The sequence below is a fragment of the Taudactylus pleione genome, unplaced genomic scaffold (genome assembly GCF_031769625.1).
Source record: "Taudactylus pleione unplaced genomic scaffold, aTauple2 ptg000559l, whole genome shotgun sequence".
NCBI lineage: Eukaryota > Metazoa > Chordata > Amphibia > Anura > Myobatrachidae > Taudactylus > Taudactylus pleione.
The window spans coordinates 3,407,992-3,423,274 of NW_028284961.1; the positions used below are offsets into that span (position 1 = coordinate 3,407,992).

At 47.8% G+C, this 15,283-nt stretch overlaps 1 protein-coding gene across 1 annotated transcript in view; it reads right to left on the minus strand.

The window, feature by feature from the left end:
- Window positions 1–814: 814 nt before the first annotated feature.
- Window positions 815–15,283, minus strand: part of LOC148481855 (uncharacterized) — a 40,989-nt gene continuing 26,520 nt past the window's right edge. The window contains exons 3-4 of the mRNA XM_088452929.1: window positions 3,469–3,648; window positions 815–901 (exon numbers count right to left, since the gene is read on the minus strand). Coding sequence (XP_088309055.1) covers window positions 882–901; window positions 3,469–3,648 — 200 coding nt within the window. The 3' untranslated portion in view covers window positions 815–881. The remainder of the gene's footprint in view (window positions 902–3,468; window positions 3,649–15,283) is intronic.

The window sequence follows — 15,283 nt, forward strand, 5'->3', positions numbered from 1 at the left end:
CAAGCTGTCGATGGTGAGTGACAGCACGCCCCGTTTGGTGGGCATGCCGGGGGCGTGTCTGCCCAGACGGAGGCGTTCCCATGGGAACGTCTACCGTCTGGGGCCGGCCCCACTGACATCACAAGTGATGTCAGTGGGAGTGCTCTCAGCTCTGATAGAGCCAAAAGCACTCCAGGGCTTGTGGCAATGAGACCCTACCGCAAGGGTCTCATCGCAAGCACGATGGTCGCGATGGTCTTGACTATCACGACCATCTTTTTGGCCGCTCGCTATAAGCTGTGGGTGGCCACCCACAGCTATGCGAGCGGCCAGGAGGCCGCTCTAAAATTAGGAAGGACGGCCCTGATTCAGAGTGAGCACTCTGTCAGAGCGTCCGGCTCTGAATCAGGGCCAGTATTCATTGTTATTACCTGAGGATGCGCAGACTTTACATCAGAAAACTAGCATACATACTGTAAGTGGTCGGCTAGAAGGAAAGTTAGGGGGGACACATCTGTGTGTACAGACTCACTTAACCCCAATATTACACCTCTCAACTGCTTACATGTGATCAAGTCACAAACACTTCTCCAGGTGCAATGGCTGTAAGTGCAGTATATATTTAACTCTAATCATATTAAAACTAAATGAGGCCCTATGCGATCAGTCTATGGAGAGTTCCTTTCATGTTGTCTATACTCCCAGTGACCATGATGTCTCCAATGTAATGTAATGTAATGTGATGTAATGTAATGTAATGTAAGGTAATGTAATTTAATGTAATGTAATGGTAGATCCTCATATCCAGCTGAGCTAGCCCCTAACCAGGAACACATGGCAGCAGAGTGATGTTGATAAATCATAATGACATTATACTGGCATCCATCCGATGTGAAGGAAGATTAGTCTTGTGAGGTAGGACCTGTAGGGAATGAGAGGGAAGCATTAGGCAGGTCTTACTTTTTTACTATCTACAGCCCTCAGGAAGAGTCATTTAGTACTCGAAACACCCCACCCACAACTACACCTGTGACTGGGCTTAGGAGATTTGGGTTCATCTATCAATGCTCCCCCACAAGGATGGCCCTCCAGGAGGGGGCTGCCAGGTCGGTGCAGCAGGGAGTATGGAGGGGGATTAAGTGGGCGGAAAGAGGTTGTGCCAGTGTGATTGCGGCCCTGTCCCCACTTTTTAATGCCAATATTACTGGCATTACAAAGCGGGGGGGGCTACAATGATGCAATTCTGCACAAATCGCTTCATCACCCCCCCCATAATGGCCACTTTCACATGCAGGTGCGGGTGGGGGGTCGCGGGGGCCGGTGGACATTCGAAGGGACTTGCCTACTCTTGCAGGGTGCCAGGAGTGGCATCCAATTTTCGGGAGGCTCCTGACCGTCCCGGGAGAGTAGGCAGGTATGTAGTGAAACAGTCTCAGAGATGAATGAGATCTGCGCGCTTCCTCTGAGTGTGAGGTATTGTACATCTTCTGTCTGCTGCACCTTTATGTGAGTATTGGCAGCTTTTATTGTAGAACAACATCACTGCATGTGGTTAATGCTGATGGTGAGCTCTGATACCATAGCACCATTTGTGAGCACTATGATGTTATCATCCTTTAATAAAATGATGTTGCTTTGTGGTTGATACTTAACAGAGCTGTAACAGGAAGTTTCATGCCGACACAGTACCTGTAACATCAACATCTAACCTTACACCCATCATTTCTGCACAGTGAGTACAGCCCCTCCTGAAACCCCTGCAACAAAGAAATCCAGCAACACTAATAAAACAGTGTTTCACTAAACATAGAATTTGAAGAACCACTTGGCCCATCTAGTCTGCCCCAATGTTTTGCTATAAGAGCATACTAAAACTGTGGCAGGGCATACTGGAATATGTAGTTCCAAGGGCTGCATGCTGAATACTCCTGCTACAGAGCAGTGGGAATTACTCTGCATTCTGACTATTCAGTAGAAGCTGGAAACTCTCCTGAGAGCTGCTTGGTCCAGCTCCCATTCACGGAATTATTACTCATCACATCACAGTGACTTATAGGCATAGCTGCCTGCCTTTGCTGTCTCTTCCTCGGGAGAAGCCCTGGGAGGAGAGGCAGGTGGGTGGCGATGGTGGTGGGGCCTGACGATTTGTGTCATTAAGCCCCGCCCCCTCATGGTAAAATGCCTGTGATTGACTTAAATTTAAATAAGGGGCAGGGCCAAGTGACACAAATCGCATCATTAATCCCCGCTCCCTGCACAGACACCCGCGATCACCACAGAAATTCTCCTAATTCCTAGTGAAGTGGGCAGAATGCGGGAGAAATGCCTACCCTTCCGGGGGTGCGGGGGGTTACCCGAAAAAGCTGGAGCCTCCTGCGAAAACTGGGAGGGTAGGCATGTATGTTTATAGGGCACTTTGTAATAGGGTCCAAGCTTTTTTTCAGTTCCTCCTCCTTCTACCACATTGAACATGCGAGTTTGCATGCTCTATCATCCCATTACATTGGGTGAGTTCTTAAAAGTGTGAGTATAGCGCTATATTCAGGGGCGTATCTATAATGGGTGCAGGGGGGCCCAGCACCACACACCCTGCATCCATATTATTACTTACCTCTCCGGAGTCTCACGTCGGTGCGGGGTCCGGCACTGTAAAAACAAATGGAAATTGGCCGCCGCGGCGATTTTCCCGTCGTTTGCGCATGCGCAGTACAGGGAAAATGGCCACGGCGGCCATTTTCCCGGTGACCAGAGCACACTCTATAGACTCTGGGCGCACTCTAGTGCCCAGAGTCTATAACTCCGGCGCTGGCCGCGCACCGCTCAGTGTCAGAGACTGCACACGGGCCCCCTCCTCTCTATTCACACTTTTAAAGATATTGGACTGTACTACATCCCCAATAGGCTTAATATTACCAGTCTGCTTATTATTCTGCCGAATGACTGGACACATTACTTATTACTTTATCTATGTGCTGCACTTTGTCTCTGCACGCTGCTCTACGTGATATAATACTGTTATTCCTTGGGTTTTGTTCTACACAGCTTTGACAACATAGTACATGTAATATACAGTATTTGTTATAAGACTTGTCTGCGGAAGTTTTATATGTTTCAGGTTTGATCAATTAATTTAAAAGTATTTTACATATTTCTTCTATTACTTGTGATTACTTGTAACAATTTTCCTTTGCCCTGTGGGAAAGTGACTAATTTACAGTATAAAGTAGCGGAACGGTTGGGTGAACGCACTCTGCGACCATTATCTTAGCTCACTTTTCTTCACTTCCCCTGCAGGGTGTCAGGAAAATTAGCGGAGACTGACTACCATAGAAAATGGTATTATACACCGCCAGGCATTGCTGTATCCAGTGACAGATCGCTCAGAAAGGAACTGGTGCCATAGTGCCTGAGTGGCATTAACCCTGTCAGACCCAGACATCTCACAGGCAGCCTGGCTGTGGAAAGCTGTGAGAACACTGTTAATCTCACCTGGTCTGATAAACTTCTTTATAGTCACTAGTTTCTCCAAATATGTTTTTTCATCTGTGGTGAACAGGAAAATATCAGCAGCCTGAGCTTTAATCTTTGGCTGGGTGTCCTGGATCCGACGCTTCTCCTCATTGCTGCTGTTTTCTACATCATCAACCACGACAATCACATTATCCTTTCCTGCACACAAAGGACAGACATTGTCACCAATAACCACAGACAAAGATAAAGGAGGGAGGTAGTAATAGTATCAGGAACATCCTAATGACCCAAGGCCAGATGAATAAAGGGGTCTTTTATAAAATGTATGTCTTCTATAATCACAAAATGGCCCCATCTCCTCTACTACTCACGATAGGCCCTTGGTCATTTTCAGCAGAAGGACATTGTGCCCCTTAATCCATCCCCACAGGTAACATTATGAGAACATTCTATTGTCCATTATTCAAAATATAGTACTTTCAGTGACCATTATATAATAAAGTGAGCACTCTAGTGACCAATATACAATGCAGCAGTTATTCTAATCACTAAAGAACAAGACAGAGGCCATCTGAATGACCAATATACAATACAGAGAGCATCCGTGAAAGCATTGCAGGGAGCAATATACAATACAGAGAGCATCCCTGAAATGATTGCAGGGAGTAATATACAATAAAGAGAGCATCTCAGTGTCTGATATGTAACCCAGTGTTCTCATGTGACTTCTAGACAACACCATCAACATTCTGAAGTAAACCACACAATTAAGACGCACAATACTCTGACAGCACTCTGAGGCAGAACCCCAAGTCTGTGTTGGCCACGAGATAAGTACAGGTAATAGAGACGAGATACAGAATAGCTTCTTCTTTGCTTATCTCTATCTACCAGCCGCTGAAACTGCAGAAGGTGATATAAATGTAACTCACTGTCTCCCAGTCAGTAGCATTACTGGAGGCTGGGAAAAGAGTTTTGTACTAATTACAATTAAATAATAATTAAAAAAACAATGTAATTATGTGAATTCACCCAGAAGGAATGGTAAGCTGACAATTATACTGGGTTGGTCTCATACTTGTCCTCTTGTCTAGCCAGGATAGAGCAGGGTGACACCAATTTCAGTTCACACTTCCTTGATAATAGATAATAAAAGGAAATGTCATATCTGCTGTGCTCCGCAATACAAGGCTCAGTGGTGCACTTACTGTGCCCTCTACTGGTGTATCACCCTCATTCCTCCTAACTCTGTGCCCCTGCCTGTACAGTGTAATACCCATGCACCTCAGTGGTGCGCTTACTGTGTCCTCTACTAGTATCACCCTCATTCCACCTAACTCTGTGCCTGTATAGTGTAATACCCATGCACCTCAGTGGTCCGCTTACAGTATCCTCTACTAGCATCGCCCTCATTCCACCTAACTCTGTGCCTCTGCCTGTACAGTGTAATACCCATGCCCCTCAGTGGTGTGCTTACTGTGTCCTCTACTAGTATTACCCTCATTCCACCTAACTCTGTGCCTCTGCCGGTACATTGAAATACCCATGCACCTCAGTGGTGCGCTTACTGTGTCCTCTACTAGTATCGCCCTCATTCCACTTAACACTGTGCCTCTGCCTGTACATTGTAATACCCATACACCTCAGTGGGGCGCTTACTGTGTCCTCTACAAGTATCGCCCTCATTCCACCTAAATCTGTGCCTCTGCCTGTACAGTGTAATACCCATGCAACTCAGTGGTGCGCTTTTTGTGTCCTCTACAGGTACCGCCACTCATTCCACCTAACTCTGAGCCTCTGCCTGTACAGTGTAATACCCATGCACCTCAGTGGTGCGCTTACTGTGTCCCCTACTAGTATCACCCTCATTCCATCTAACTCTGTGCATCTGCTTGTACATTGTAATACCCATGCACCTCAGTGGTGCGCTTACTGTGTCCTCTACAAGTATCGCCCTCATTCCACCTAAATCTGTGCCTCTGCCTGTACAGTGGAATACAAATGCAACTCAGTGGTGCGCTTTTTGTGTCCTCTACAGCTATCGCCACTCATTCCACCTAACACTGTGCCTCTGCCTGTACATTGAAATACCCATGCACCTCAGTGGTGCGCTTACTGAGTTCTATACTAGTTTCGCCCTCATTCCACCTAACTCTGTGCCTCTGCCTGTACATTGTAATACCCATGCACCTCAGTGGGTGCGCTTACTGTGTCCTCTACAAGTATCGCCCTCATTCCACCTAAATCTGTGCCACTGCTTGTACAGTGTAAATACCCATGCAACTCAGTGGTGCACTTTTTGTGTCCTTTACCGGTATCACCACTCATTCCACCTAACTCTGTGCCTCTGCCTGTACAGTGTAATACCCATGCACCTCATTGCTGCTCTTACTGTGTCCTCTAATAGTATTGTCACTCATTCCACCTAACTCTGTGCCTCTGCCTCTACAGTGTAATACCCATGCACCTCAGTGGTGTACCTACTGTGTCCTCTACTAGTATCGTCCTCCTTCCACCTAACTCTGTACCTCTGCCTCTACAGTGTAATACCCATGCACATCAGTGGTGCGCTTACTGTGTCCTCTACTAGTATCGCCCTCACTCCACCTAACTCTGTGCCTCTGCCTGTATTGTGTAATACCCATGCACCTCAGTGGTCCGATTACAGTGTCCTCTACTAGTATCGCCCTCACTCCACCTAAATCTGTGCCTCTGCCTGTACAGTGGAATACAAATGCAACTCAGTGGTGCGCTTTTTGTGTCCTCTACAGCTATCGCCACTCATTCCACCTAACTCTGTGCCTATGCCTCTACAGTGTAATACCCATGCACCTCAGTGGTGTACTTACTGTGTCCTCTACTAGTATCATCCTCCTTCCACCTAACTCTGTACCTCTGCCTCTACAGTGTAATACCCATGCACCTCAGTGGTGCGCTTACTGTGTCCCCTACTAGTATCACCCTCATTCCATCTAACTCTGTGCATCTGCTTGTTCATTGTAATACCCATGCACCTCAGTGGTGCGCTTACTGTGTCCTCTACAAGTATCGCCCTCATTCCACCTAAATCTGTGCCTCTGCCTGTACAGTGGAATACAAATGCAACTCAGTGGTGCGCTTTTTGTGTCCTCTACAGCTATCGCCACTCATTCCACCTAACACTGTGCCTCTGCCTGTACATTGAAATACCCATGCACCTCAGTGGTGCGCTTACTGAGTTCTATACTAGTTTCGCCCTCATTCCACCTAACTCTGTGCCTCTGCCTGTATATTGTAATACCCATGCACCTCAGTGGGTGCGCTTACTGTGTCCTCTACAAGTATCGCCCTCATTCCACCTAAATCTGTGCCACTGCTTGTACAGTGTAAATACCCATGCAACTCAGTGGTGCACTTTTTGTGTCCTTTACAGGTATCACCACTCATTCCACCTAACTCTGTGCCTCTGCCTGTACAGTGTAATACCCATGCACCTCATTGCTGCTCTTACTGTGTCCTCTAATAGTTTTGTCACTCATTCCACCTAACTCTGTGCCTCTGCCTCTACAGTGTAATACCCATGCACCTCAGTGGTGTACTTACTGTGTCCTCTACTAGTATCGTCCTCCTTCCACCTAACTCTGTACCTCTGCCTCTACAGTGTAATACCCATGCACCTCAGTGGTGCGCTTACTGTGTCCTCTACTAGTATCGCGCTCACTCCACCTAACTCTGTGCCTCTGCCTGTATTGTGTAATACCCATGCACCTCAGTGGTCCAATTACAGTGTGCTCTACTAGTATCGCCCTCACTCCACCTAACACTGTGCCTATGCCTGTATAGTGTAATACCCATGCACCTCAGTGGTCCGACTACAGTGTCCTCTACTAGTATCACCCTCATTCCACCTAACTCTGTGCCTCTGCCTGTATAGTGTAATACCCATGCACCTCAGAGGTCCGAGTACAGTGTCCTCTACTAGTATCACCCTCATTCCACCTAACTCTGTGCCTCTGCCTGTACAGTGTAATACCAATGCACCTCAGTGATGTGCTTACTGTGTCCTCTACTAGTATCGCCCTCATTCCACCTAACTGTGTGCCTCTGCCTGTAGATTGTAATACCCATGCACCTCAGTGGTGCACTTACTGTGTCTTCTACTAGTTTCGCCCTCATTCCAACTAACTCTGTGCCTCTGTCTGTACATTGTAATACCCATACACCTCAGTGGGGCACTTACTGTGTCCACTACAAGTATCGCCCTCATTCCGCCTAAATCTGTGCTTCTGCCTATACAGTGTAATACCCATGCACCTCAGTGGTGCGCTTACTGTGTCCTCTACTAATATCACCCTCTTTCCACCTAAATCTGTGCCTCTGCCTATACAGTGTAATACCCATGCAACTCAGTGGTGCGCTTTTTGTGTCCTCTACAGGTATCGCCACGCATTCCACCTAAATATGTGCCTCTGCCTTTACAGTGTAATACCCATGCACCTCAGTGGTGCACTTACTGTGTCCTCTACTAATATCACCCTCATTCCACCTAACTCTGTGCCTCTGCCTGTACATTGTAATACCCATGCACCTCAGTGGTGCGCTTACTGTGTCCTCTACAAGTATCGCCGTCATTCCACCTAAATCTGTGCCTCTGCCTGTACAGTGTAAATACCCATGCAACTCATTGGAGCACTTACTGTGTCCTCTAATAGTAACGCCCTCACTCCACCTAACTCTGTGCCTCTGCCTGTATAGTGTAATACCCATGCACCTCAGTGGTCCAATTACAGTGTCCTCTACTAGTATCGCCCTCATTCCACCTAGCTCTGTGCTTCTGCCTGTACAGTGTAATACCCATGCACCTCAGTGGTGTGCTTTCTGTGTCCTCTACTAGTATCGCTCTCATTCCACCTAACTCTGTGCCTCTGCCTGTACATTGTAATACCCATGCACCTCAGCGGTGTGCTTACTGTGTCCTCTACTAGTATCGACCTCATTCCACCTAACTCTGTGCCTCTGCCTCTACAGTGTAATACCCATGCACCTCAGTGGTGCGCTTTTTGTGTCCTCTACAGGTATCGCCACGCATTCCACCTAAATATGTGCCTCTGCCTTTACAGTGTAATACCAATGCACCTCAGTGATGTGCTTACTGTGTCCTCTACTAGTATCGCCCTCATTCCACCTAACTGTGTGCCTCTGCCTGTAGATTGTAATACCCATGCACCTCAGTGGTGCACTTACTGTGTCTTCTACTAGTATCGCCCTCATTCCAACTAACTCTGTGCCTCTGTCTGTACATTGTAATACCCATACACCTCAGTGGGGCACTTACTGTGTCCACTACAAGTATCGCCCTCATTCCGCCTAAATCTGTGCTTCTGCCTATACAGTGTAATACCCATGCACCTCAGTGGTGCGCTTACTGTGTCCTCTACTAATATCACCCTCTTTCCACCTAAATCTGTGCCTCTGCCTATACAGTGTAATACCCATGCAACTCAGTGGTGCGCTTTTTGTGTCCTCTACAGGTATCGCCACGCATTCCACCTAAATATGTGCCTCTGCCTTTACAGTGTAATACCCATGCACCTCAGTGGTGCACTTACTGTGTCCTCTACTAATATCACCCTCATTCCACCTAACTCTGTGCCTCTGCCTGTACATTGTAATACCCATGCACCTCAGTGGTGCGCTTACTGTGTCCTCTACAAGTATCGCCGTCATTCCACCTAAATCTGTGCCTCTGCCTGTACAGTGTAAATACCCATGCAACTCATTGGAGCACTTACTGTGTCCTCTAATAGTAACGCCCTCACTCCACCTAACTCTGTGCCTCTGCCTGTATAGTGTAATACCCATGCACCTCAGTGGTCCACTTACAGTGTCCTCTACTAGTATCGCCCTCATTCCACCTAGCTCTGTGCTTCTGCCTGTACAGTGTAATACCCATGCACCTCAGTGGTGTGCTTTCTGTGTCCTCTACTAGTATCGCTCTCATTCCACCTAACTCTGTGCCTCTGCCTGTACATTGTAATACCCATGCACCTCAGCGGTGTGCTTACTGTGTCCTCTACTAGTATCGCCCTCATTCCACCTAACTCTGTGCCTCTGCCTCTACAGTGTAATACCCATGCACCTCAGTGGTGTACCTACTGTGTCCTCTACTAGTATCGTCCTCCTTCCACCTAACTCTGTACCTCTGCCTCTACAGTGTAATACCCATGCACCTCAGTGGTGCGCTTACTGTGTCCTCTACTAGTATCGCCCTCACTCCACCTAACTCTGTGCCTCTGCCTGTATTGTGTAATACCCATGCACCTCAGTGGTCCGATTACAGTGTCCTCTACTAGTATCGCCCTCACTCCACATAAATCTGTGCCTCTGCCTGTACAGTGGAATACAAATGCAACTCAGAGGTGCGCTTTTTGTGTCCTCTACAGCTATCGCCACTCATTCCACCTAACTCTGTGCCTATGCCTCTACAGTGTAATACCCATGCACCTCAGTGGTGTACTTACTGTGTCCTCTACTAGTATCGTCCTCCTTCCACCTAACTCTGTACCTCTGCCTCTACAGTGTAATACCCATGCACCTCAGTGGTGCGCTTACTGTGTTCCCTACTAGTATCACCCTCATTCCATCTAACTCTGTGCATCTGCTTGTACATTGTAATACCCATGCACCTCAGTGGTGCGCTTACTGTGTCCTCTACAAGTATCGCCCTCATTCCACCTAAATCTGTGCCTCTGCCTGTACAGTGGAATACAAATGCAACTCAGTGGTGCGCTTTTTGTGTCCTCTACAGCTATCGCCACTCATTCCACCTAACACTGTGCCTCTGCCTGTACATTGAAATACCCATGCACCTCAGTGGTGCGCTTACTGAGTTCTATACTAGTTTCGCCCTCATTCCACCTAACTCTGTGCCTCTGCCTGTACATTGTAATACCCATGCACCTCAGTGGGTGCGCTTACTGTGTCCTCTACAAGTATTGCCCTCATTCCACCTAAATCTGTGCCACTGCTTGTACAGTGTAAATACCCATTCAACTCAGTGGTGCACTTTTTGTGTCCTTTACAGGTATCACCACTCATTCCACCTAACTCTGTGCCTCTGCCTGTACAGTGTAATACCCATGCACCTCATTGCTGCTCTTACTGTGTCCTCTAATAGTTTTGTCACTCATTCCACCTAACTCTGTGCCGATGCCTGTACAGTGTAATACCCATGCACCTCATTGCTGCTCTTACTGTGTCCTCTAATAGTTTTGTCACTCATTCCACCTAACTCTGTGCCGATGCCTCTACAGTGTAATACCCATGCACCTCAGTGGTGTACTTACTGTGTCCTCTACTAGTCTCGTCCTCCTTCCACCTAACTCTGTACCTCTGCCTCTACAGTGTAATACCCATGCACCTCAGTGGTGCGCTTACTGTGTCCTCTACTAGTATCGCCCTCACTCCACCTAACTCTGTGCCTCTGCCTGTATTGTGTAATACCCATGCACCTCAGTGGTCCGATTACAGTGTCCTCTACTAGTATCGCCCTCACTCCACCTAACACTGTGCCTATGCCTGTATAGTGTAATACCCATGCACCTCAGTGGTCCGTCTACAGTGTCCTCTACTAGTATCACCCTCATTCCACCTAACTCTGTGCCTCTGCCTGTATAGTGTAATACCCATGCACCTCAGAGGTCCGACTACAGTGTCCTCTACTAGTATCACCCTCATTCCACCTAACTCTGTGCCTCTGCCTGTACAGTGTAATACCAATGCACCTCAGTGATGTGCTTACTGTGTCCTCTACTAGTATCGCCCTCATTCCACCTAACTGTGTGCCTCTGCCTGTAGATTGTAATACCCATGCACCTCAGTTGTGCACTTACTGTGTCTTCTACTAGTATCGCCCTCATTCCAACTAACTCTGTGCCTCTGTCTGTACATTGTAATACCCATACACCTCAGTGGGGCACTTACTGTGTCCACTACAAGTATCGCCCTCATTCCGCCTAAATCTGTGCTTCTGCCTATACAGTGTAATACCCATGCACCTCAGTGGTGCGCTTACTGTGTCCTCTACTAATATCACCCTCTTTCCACCTAAATCTGTGCCTCTGCCTATACAGTGTAATACCCATGCAACTCAGTGGTGCGCTTTTTGTGTCATCTACAGGTATCGCCACTCATTCCACCTAAATATGTGCCTCTGCCTTTACAGTGTAATACCCATGCACCTCAGTGGTGCACTTACTGTGTCCTCTACTAATATCACCATCATTCCACCTAACTCTGTGCCTCTGCCTGTACATTGTAATACCCATGCACCTCAGTGGTGCGCTTACTGTGTCCTCTACAAGTATCGCCGTCATTCCACCTAAATCTGTGCCTCTGCCTGTACAGTGTAAATACCCATGCAACTCATTGGAGCACTTACTGTGTCCTCTAATAGTAACGCCCTCACTCCACCTAACTCTGTGCCTCTGCCTGTATAGTGTAATACCCATGCACCTCAGTGGTCCACTTACAGTGTCCTCTACTAGTATCGCCCTCATTCCACCTAGCTCTGTGCCTCTGCCTGTACAGTGTAATACCCATGCACCTCAGTGGTGTGCTTTCTGTGTCCTCTACTAGTATCGCTCTCGTTCCACCTAACTCTGTGCCTCTGCCTGTACATTGTAATACCCATGCACCTCAGCGGTGTGCTTACTGTGTCCTCTACTAGTATCGCCCTCATTCCACCTAACTCTGTGAATCTGCCTGTACTTTGTAATACCCATGCACCTCAGTGGTCCGCTTACTGTGTCCTCTACTAGTATCGCCCTCATTCCACCTAACTCTCTGCCTCTGCCTGTACATTGTAATACCCTGGCACCTCAGTGGTGTGCTTACTGGGTCCTCTACTAGTATCACCCTCATTCCACCTAACTCAATGCCTCTGCCTGTACATTGTAATACCCTGGCACCTCAGTGGTGTGCTTACTGGGTCCTCTACTAGTATCACCCTCATTCCACCTAACTCTGTGCATCTGCCTGTACATTGTAATACCCATGCACCTCAGTGGTGTGCTTTCTCTGTCCTCTACTAGTATCACCCTCATTCCACCTAACTCTGCCTCTGCCTGTACAGTGTAATACCCATGCACCTCAGTGATGTGCTTACTGTGCCCTCTACAAGTATTGCCTTCATTCCACCTAACTCTGTGCCTCTGCCTGTACAGTGTAATACCCATGCACCTAAGTGGTCCGCTTACTGTGTCCTCTACTAATATCGCCCTCATTCCTCCTAACTCTGTGCCTCTGACTGTACAGTGTAATACCCATGCACCTCAGTGGAGCACTTACTTGTCCTCTACTAGTATCGCCCTCATTCCACCTAACTCTGTGCCTCTGCCTGTACAGTGTAATACACATGCACCTCAGTGACGCGCTTGCGCTATCCTCTACTAGTATCATCCTCATTCCACCTAACTCTGTGCCTCTGCCTGTACAGTGTAATACCCATGCTCCTCAGTGGTGCGCTTACTGTGTCCTCTAATAGTAACGCCCTCACTCCACCTAACTCTGTGCCTCTGCCTGTATAGTGTAATACCCATGCACCTCAGTGGTCCACTTACAGTGCCCTCTACTAGTATCGCCCTCATTACACCTAGCTCTGTGCCTCTGCCTGTACATTGTAATACCCATGCACAACAGCGGTACGCTTACTGTGTCCTCTACTAGTATCACCCTCATGCCACCTTACTCTGTGCCTCTGCCTGTACAGTGTAATACCCATGCACCTCAGCGATGCGATAACTGTGTCCTCTAATACTATCACCCTCATTCCATCTAACACTTTGCCTCTGCCTCTACAGTGTAATAACCATGCACATCAGTGGTGTGCTTACTGTGTCCTCTACAAGTATCACCCTCATTCCACCTAACTCTGTTCCTCTGCCAGTACAGTGTAATTCCCTTGCACCTCAGTCGTGCGCTTACTGTGTCCTCTACTAGTATTTCCCTCATTCCACCTTACTCTGTGCCTCTGCCTGTACAGTGTAATTCCCATGCACCTCAGTGGTGCACTTACTGTGTCCACTACTAGTATCGCCCTCATTCCACCTAACTATGTAGCTCTGCTTGTACAGTGTAATACCCATGCTCCTCAGTGGTGTGCTGTGTCCTCTACTAGTATCAACCTCAATCCACCTCTCTCTGTGCCTCTGCCTGTACAGTGTAATACCCATGCACCTCGGTGGAGTGCTTACTGTGTCCTCTACTAGTATCGCCCTCATTCCACCTAACTCTGTGAATCTGCCTGTACTTTGTAATACCCATGCACCTCAGTGGTCCGCTTACTGTGTCCTCTACTAGTATCGCCCTCATTCCACCTAACTCTCTGCCTCTGCCTGTACATTGTAATACCCATGCACCTCAGTGGTGCGCTGTCTCTGTCCTCTACTAGTATCACCCTCATTCCACCTAACTCTGCCTCTGCCTGTACAGTGTAATACCCATGCACCTCAGTGATGTGCTTACTGTGCCCTCTACAAGTATTGCCTTCATTCCACCTAACTCTGTGCCTCTGCCTGTACAGTGTAATACCCATGCTCCTCAGTGGTGTGCTTACTGTGTCCTCTAATAGTAACGCCCTCACTCCACCTAACTCTGTGCCTCTGCCTGTATAGTGTAATACCCATGCACCTCAGTGGTCCACTTACAGTGCCCTCTACTAGTATCGCCCTCATTCCACCTAGCTCTGTGCCTCTGCCTGTACATTGTAATACCCATGCACAACAGCGGTACGCTTACTGTGTCCTCTACTGGTATCACCCTCATTCCATCTAATACTTTGCCTCTGCCTGTACAGTGTAATAACCATGCACCTCAGTGATGCCCTTACTGTGTCCTCTTCTAGTATAGCCCTCATTCCACCTAACTCTGTGCCTCTGACTGTACAGTGTAATACCCATGCACCTCAGTGGTGGAGTGCTTACTGTGTCCTCTACTAGTATCGCCCTCATTCCACCTAACTCTGTGAATCTGCCTGTACATTGTAATACCCATTTACCTCAGTGGTGCGCTTACTGTGTCCTCTACTAGTATCGCCCTCATTCCACCTAACTCTCTGCCTCTGCCTGTACATTGTAATACCCAGGCACCTCAGTGGTGTGCTTACTGTGTCCTCTACTAGTATTGCCCTCATTCCACCTAACTCTGTGCCTCTGCCTGTACAGTGTAATACACATGCACCTCAGTGACGCGCTTACTCTGTCCTCTACTAGTATCACATTCATTCCACCTAACTCTGTGCCTCTGACTGTACAGTCTAATACCCATGCAACTCAGTGGAGCGCTTACTGTGTCCTCTACTAGTATCACCCTCATTCCACCTAACTCTGTATCTCTGCCTGTATAGTTTAATACCCATGCACCTCAGTGGTGCGCTTACTGTGTCCTCTACTAGTATAGCCCTCATTCCACCTAACTCTGTGTCTCTGCCTGTACAGTGTAATTTCCATTCACCTCAGTAGTGTGCTTACTGTGTCTTCTACTAGTATCGCCCTCATTCCACCTAACTCTGTGCCTCTGCCTGTACATTGTAATACCCATGCACCTCAGTGGGTGCGCTTACTGTGTCCTCTACAAGTATCGCCCTCATTCCACCTAAATCTGTGCCACTGCTTGTACAGTGTAAATACCCATTCAACTCAGTGGTGCACTTTTTGTGTCCTTTACAGGTATCACCACTCATTCCACCTAACTCTGTGCCTCTGCCTGTACAGTGTAATACCCATGCACCTCATTGCTGCTCTTACTGTGTCCTCTAATAGTTTTGTCACTCATTCCACCTAACTCTGTGCCGATG